This window comes from Meriones unguiculatus, chromosome 1 (assembly GCF_030254825.1).
Source record: "Meriones unguiculatus strain TT.TT164.6M chromosome 1, Bangor_MerUng_6.1, whole genome shotgun sequence".
NCBI lineage: Eukaryota > Metazoa > Chordata > Mammalia > Rodentia > Muridae > Meriones > Meriones unguiculatus.
The window spans coordinates 199,146,154-199,153,033 of record NC_083349.1 but is presented as its reverse complement, the minus strand read 5'-3'; the positions used below and the strand labels follow the sequence as shown (position 1 = coordinate 199,153,033).

General features: G+C 41.4%; 1 protein-coding gene across 1 annotated transcript in view; it reads left to right on the top strand.

Annotated features, from left to right (window-relative positions):
- The first annotated feature begins 722 nt into the window (after positions 1–722).
- The window catches only part of Eddm13 (epididymal protein 13), a 34,562-nt gene continuing 28,404 nt past the window's right edge, over positions 723–6,880 (top strand). Inside the window, exons 1-2 of the mRNA XM_060387085.1 lie at positions 723–894; positions 4,708–4,725. Of these exons, the coding sequence (XP_060243068.1) occupies positions 810–894; positions 4,708–4,725 (103 nt within the window). The 5' untranslated portion in view covers positions 723–809. The remainder of the gene's footprint in view (positions 895–4,707; positions 4,726–6,880) is intronic.

The following is a 6,880-nucleotide window of genomic DNA, read 5'->3' as shown; positions in this document are numbered from 1 at the left end:
TTTTTAGGGGCTGGAGAGATGGATCAGTGGTTAAGATCACTGGCTGCTCTTCCAGAGGATGAACTTTGATTCCCAGCACCCACATGGTGGCTCACAATCATCCAAACTCTGGTTCCAGGGGTCTGACACACTCTTCTGGCTTTTGAGGGCCCTGAATGTGCCAGATGCCTATATACATATAGGCAAGACACCCACACATATAAAATAAAAATATAAGAAAAAGCAAAAACAACATCAATAAGAGCTTGAGATTAGCAGAGCATTTATTGCTGTTACAGAGGACTGGAGTTCAGTTCCCAGGACCCATGCTGTGTGGCTATTAAATGTTCAGAACTTCAACTCCAGGACACACACACACACACTCACACACACACATACACACACACAAACACACAAAGAGACACATACATACATAGACACACAGAGAGGCAGAGAGAGACACACAAAGAGAAAGAGATTTTAAAACTAAAAAAAAAAAATTTAATTAAAATGCAAAAATCACTGTTAGCCATGGATTTCATCAAACAAGATGTTGTGTTTGAGTCACTGGAAAACAAGTAAGTGGGTATAGCATAATTACCATAGAGTGTTGCTAAAAAAAAAAAAAAAAAAAAAAGCAGGTGCCAGTGGGAAGGGGCAGTTGCCAGCAGCTGGTGGCGTGGGCATGGGCCTCACCAGATGGCTGCCTCCAGATAGCTGGAGGGCATATGTGGGCAGTGAAGTTTACCTTGAGAGCCTAGGAGAAGAGTGAATAGTCAGAGTGACTGAAGCTGGATAGAGAACAGCAGAGACACTGTCCGGGCCCCACTATGTCCAGCCTGGAGCCATTTCTGAAGAGGTCCCTGGTGATCCTCCTTTTCCTGGGCCTGACGGAGGCCTGTGTTCCTCGTCAAGGTAAAGCTTCCACCCACTCCTCATATCATTCTCCATGGCATCTTAGGAAGGGGAGGCCATGGAGGCTAGATTCGGTCAACAATTCAGAAGTATACCAGAGGCTTCCTTACATTGGGGGTAGACAGTCCATTATCTTTTCCCTTATGGAGATGGCTGCATGAGTCCTGGATTGTTGGTCCTGAATTTAGAGGTACCGGTGGCTTCATGAGTTTCTTGTTGGTGGCCTTTCCCTTGGAAGTACTAGTGGCTACATTAGTCTCATGCTGGTGGATTTGCCTTTGGAGATATTGATGTCTTAGTAAATCTTGTGTTGGTGGGCCTGCTCTGAAGACCCTAGTAGCTTCATCTGTCCCTTGTGAGTGACATTTCCAAGGAGATGGACATACTGTTTTTCAGCAGTGCCTTTTCACCATGAGAGAGAGAGAGACCACCTGTGTCAGTTAGCATCTCGTTCTCATCTGCTCCTCAGAGTCACAGAATTCCCTGAACTGCTTTGTGTCTTTGCAGAGGTCCCATTTGTGCACTTCTAGAAGTCACCATCCCTTTAGCCAGTGTGCTAATGAGATGGATGCCAGTCTTTTACAGTGTAAAGATGCCAAAGTCTACACTGGAATGACTTTAGTCTTGTCACGAAACTGCACTACTCTTCCCCCTATTAGATCTGCAATACTTTCAAGTTTTAGTTTGTACTCAGTGTTGGAAATAGAATCACAGAAAGGCAGGCATAGCTCCATTTTGATGTGATTCTCATGATAAAGAGATGATCACATCCCAGTAGTGGGCTTTAGGTAAGACCATTCTGGAAAGGTGACTTTTTGAGACCAGACCTTAATAAGAAGCAGGAGCTAGCCAGCTAAAGGATGAGAAATTGTTTCAGGTGGACTGGACTGCATTGCAAAAAGATATTGAGCTAAAAGACACTGAGTTCCTTCAAGGCTCTAAGGACAGTCAGTATGGCAGAAAGATGGCAGATAGAATGAGGGTAAAATGGTAGAATAGAGAGACTGTGGGAACCAGAATATACAGGTAATTGGAGTCATACGAAGGATATGGTTGCCTCCTCACCTTCTTCTCCTTCCTCCCTTTCCTCTTCCTTCCTTCTTTCCTTCCTTTCTATTATTTTCCTATTTTAAAAATTGTATTTTATTTATTTGTTTACTTTTTATTTGTGCATATATTGTGTGCATGTGAAGGTCAGAAGACAACAGCTAGGTGTTGGTTCTCTCCTTCCACCATATGAATCCAGAGATCAAGCTCAGATCATCAGACTTTGGTGGGGACGTAGCTTTACTTGCTGAGGCATCTTACCTTCCTGTGTTCTTCTGTATCATCAGTCTTTTCCTGTCTCTCATGAATTTAAATGAGTCTGGTCAGTTAGTCTCAGAATATCTCCTAGACTGAGTTTCTCTGAGCTTTCCCCATGATTAGACTGAGATTATGCATTTAGGGCAAGAATACATCAAAATCACACTGCTCCTTCACGGTGTTGTGCGCAATTCAAGAGACCCCAAAAGACCACTAGGAGTTGAGTCCATTGCAACTCACATGAAAATCTTTATTCAAGCTTAAGCTCAGGCCGCCAATCTTCCCTGACATAACAGGTTAGAAAGTGAGGCCCCGAGTCTCAGGGAGGCAGAGTTTTTAAAGGGAAAAACAGCAAGCAGGGAGTTCCAAGCCTTGGCATTACATGGAAGGGTAAGTTTGGGGTGGGGGGTTCAGCAATCGAGATGACCTTTAGGCTAATTGTTCCAAGCCACCTGGCCAAACCGACAGATATCTAAGATAGCCTGCTGGATGGAGTGGAGGATCCACTAACACATTTTGTGGCATTTATGACAACTTGACAACCTGTGGGGTGGAGGCCTGATTATAGTTATCTATTTACACATTCTGTGGTATCCACAACAACCTGCAGGGTAGAAGGCATGTGGCCCTTCTCAGAACCCAAAGGTAGGGGTCAAGTCAGTCCAAGGTCAGTCAACTTAAGATAGAGTCTGAGAAACAAAATGGAGCCACCCTTGCCACCCTCAGTTCCTTCAGTGAATGAATTATAACAAAGCAATTGATAATGGTTTGTCTCTTACCTATGATGTTATCTTACCTATAATGTTATGATGATCTCTTCATAAAGAATATTGTCTATCAGTTTTCTCCACTGCCTGTTTCTATTTCCCTTCTTGTAATTGATAAATATATGGGGGAGATAGTGAGACTATACATATGTACTCTTTTTCTTTTCACGTTGGCCAATCTATTTTAACAGCCATCTGTAGATCTTACCTTAAAAGAGACACTACAGTAGCAGTGCCTATCCAACAGAAATTTTCTGTTCTCTTTATCCCTTCTATACATACTAATTGAAATTCCTAAGTAAGAGATTCACTGGGCTTTGGAGATAGACCAGTCATTAAGAGTACGTACTGATCTTGCAGAGGAACTCTGGTTGGTTCCCAGCACTCACACTGGGCAGCTCACAAGGACCTGTAACTCTGGCAATCTGATAGCACTGGGCAATCTGATGGCTCTGACCTCTGCAAGCACCTTCACTCATGTGTACATACCCCTCCACAAGACACATGATTGAAAATTAAAAATGAAAAGAAGAGATTGATTTATTTGAATGTTTACATCGATGTGGATTCATATCTATCTATGTATCAATCATCTTTGGATGGGTGGGATGTGGACAATCACAGCTTCTATTCTAGACATACTAACACTGTAGTACCTGTAAATGTTTGAGGCATCCACATGTTGCTAGTTCCAGAAGAAAACCACATAGAATATTTTGTTTACTCCTCTATCAGTAACTCTTCTCCAATCAGCTTAGCATATGTCTATAGAACAGAGCAGAGCCCAGTTTATATGTGCCTCCTAATCCTTATGCATAGATCAGAGAATGAACCAAGTGAATGTTGGATGGGTAGATGGAGGGATGAATAGGTATATGATAGACAGGTAAATGATAGATGTGCAGTGGATAGATGGATGGAGGAAAGGAAAGAAGAATGAATGGGTATGTGGAAGGATGCATGGATGGATAATGAATAAGTTTATGGGTGGTTAAGTAGATGTACAGTTGTTTAAGTAGATAGTGGGTTAAGTAAATGGGTATAAGAATAAGTGGATGGATGATGGACAAGTATGTGGTGAATAGGTGGATGGATAGATGGATAAATGGGTAGATGAATGATGGACAAGTGTATGGTGAGTGGATGGATGAACAGATCTATGAACAGATGGGTGGGTAGAAATATATATCAATGGGTAATGGATATATTTATGGGTGGGTGAGCATATGGAAAGTTGATGAAATATATATGTGGGTAGATGGATCAAAGGATGGATGGATGAATGAACAGTTGTTGATGAATGGGTAGATATATGAATGGATGAATGAATGGAAATGAATACTGGATAGATTAAGGGTATATGAGTAGATGCAGATGAATAGACAGATGAGTGAATAAGTGGATAATAGAATGGGTGATGGATGATGGCTAGGTATACAATGTATGGGTAGAGGAGTAGGTGGGGAATTGATTGGTAGATGATAGGTACATTGATGGATAGATAAGCAGATGGGCGATAGACAGACAGATGACAATAGATGAATAGACAGGTGTGTGTGTATGAGCAAATTAATGAACCTGAGGAACTTTGACATAATCTGTGTGTATTAGCTAGACTCCAAGGACATGACAGCTGTGGTGGTCTAGATGATTGTAGTGATCTGAGTCTTTGTCTAATTCTCTCCTTGCACCTGCTTCCTGGTCCTGATGGAATCCACATGAATGATGCTTTTGTCTCCAGTTGCAATGGAAGAAAAAAGTAAGAACTGTAGATATCTCATGTTTGTGCTCTCATAGATAGTTCCTTTTAGATTTTGTTGGGTGTGGAGAATCCTGTGGGAATTCTGAGGAAGGGTGGAGCTTCAATCAGTTCTAAAATCTTGGCTTGAGGATCATAAAATAACAATTAAAAAGTAAGCAGCTGCTAGTCATGATGAAATATGTCTGTAATATCAGGTGGAGGCAGAATTTAGAGTTCAAGATCATCTTCAGCTACATAGTAAGTACAAGGCTAGTTTGTGCTACATGAGACCCTGTTTCAAAAAATAGGCTAGTTTAATAGTTTAATATTCTCACATCTGTACCTTCATCTAGTCTATTATGATGTGTTAATTTGACTAAAGTATTTTAAAGTGCAATCTCAAACAGAAGGAGTTGGAATGTTGTGACAACACTGTTTTATCCAGAATTCTCCAAAGAACCAAAAAGAATAGACTAGAGATGATAAATAGAACATAATAAAATGGAAGTAGACTATAATAAAAATAGAAATAAAGTATAATGGAAACATAACAGAAGTGGGTTAGTACCAGGTGACACTTTTAATTCCAGCATGTAGAGAAGAGAGGCAGATGAGTCTCTGTGAGTTCTAGGTCATCCTAGTCCACATAGTGAGATCCTACCTTTATGTAAGTTCCAGGCATCAAACTCAAGGTAAATAAAAAATAGGACAGAATAGGATAATATATGATATATTGGGAAATAGAATTTAAAAATAGATTAGAAATAGAAACAATATAACAGACTATAACTCACTATGATAAGAAATAAAATATATAGAATATTCTAAAATATTCTAGAATAGAATAGAAGACAGGTGGGAAAGGATTTATTGTGAAGGCTGGGAAGGCACACAACAGGCCATCCCAAGCTAGAGAACCAGGAAGGTAGTTTGGCTCAGTCTAAACCTGAAGCTTCAGAAACAAAGACACCAGTGATATAATTCTTAGTCCAAGGTGAAGGTCCATGGATCCAGGGAGCCACTGACATCAACCCTGGAGGCTCAAAGGTGCAGAACCTACTAGAGTTTTGATTTCCAAAGGTAGGAGATGAAGGACATTACAGTTGTAAGAGAGCAAGAATTTTCCCCCTTCCTTCTCCAGCCTGCTAAACAGCATACACCCCTTCTGACACTCTGGGGCCACATAATTATTTGAAGCAAGTGCCAAACCACATAAGCTTCTGTTTCAGAAGAAGAGGAAGGACTGGTGCTGCTGACACACCATGAGCCACTGATGCAATGATATGATTATGGTGGTTTGACCCCCATAGACTCATGTGTTTGAATGCTTGGCACTATTAGGATGTGTGGCCTTTTTGGAGTAGGTGTGGTCTTGTTGGAGGAAGTGTGTCACTGTTGGGGTGGGCTTTGAGGTCTTCTATGCTCAAGCTATGTCCAGTGTGGTACACAGTCTCCTTCTGCTGCCTGTGGATCAAGATGTAAGAGTCTAAGCTATCTCTCCTGCACCATGTCTGCCTGTACACCACCATTTCTCTTGCCATGATGATAATGGACTAAACCTCTGAAACTGTAAGCCAGACCCAATTAAATGCTTTCTTTTATAAAAGTTGCCATGGACATGGAGTCTCTTCACAGCAATGGAAACATTAAGACAGAGATTAAATAATGCTTTCCCAGCTACCCAAGTGTCCCTTAATTCAGTCAACCATCACATCTTTGAAAAGTCCCAGGAATGACTCAATGATCCTTGGCTGGTCCTTTGAGAATTATTTCTTGGTGACACATGGAAGAGAGAAAAGTCTCTGAGATTGTGAGTTCCCAGAGAGCCTGGACCCCTATCTTTATTCCTATGGCCTAGGAAAATTCCTAGTATTTAGCTGGACTGAGTAAATGGAAAGGACTTTTCTGTGCAAATATAAGGTAATGCTATTATTTTTGACTGAACATAGAGAAAAGGAACCAACAGGCATTAGGTACTTAGCATGCCTTGAGCACTTCAAACAAATCATGCAATTGCATTGTCAGATCCAGGTTCTGAAGCCCCACACTGAGCCATTCTTTCTCTGACTCTCTTGAGAAGAGGCCCATATATTTACTTCTGGACCCAGCATGATGGCTCAGTGGGCTAAGACCCTTGCCACCAAGCCTGGCAGCCTGAGTTCAAACCCCCCCC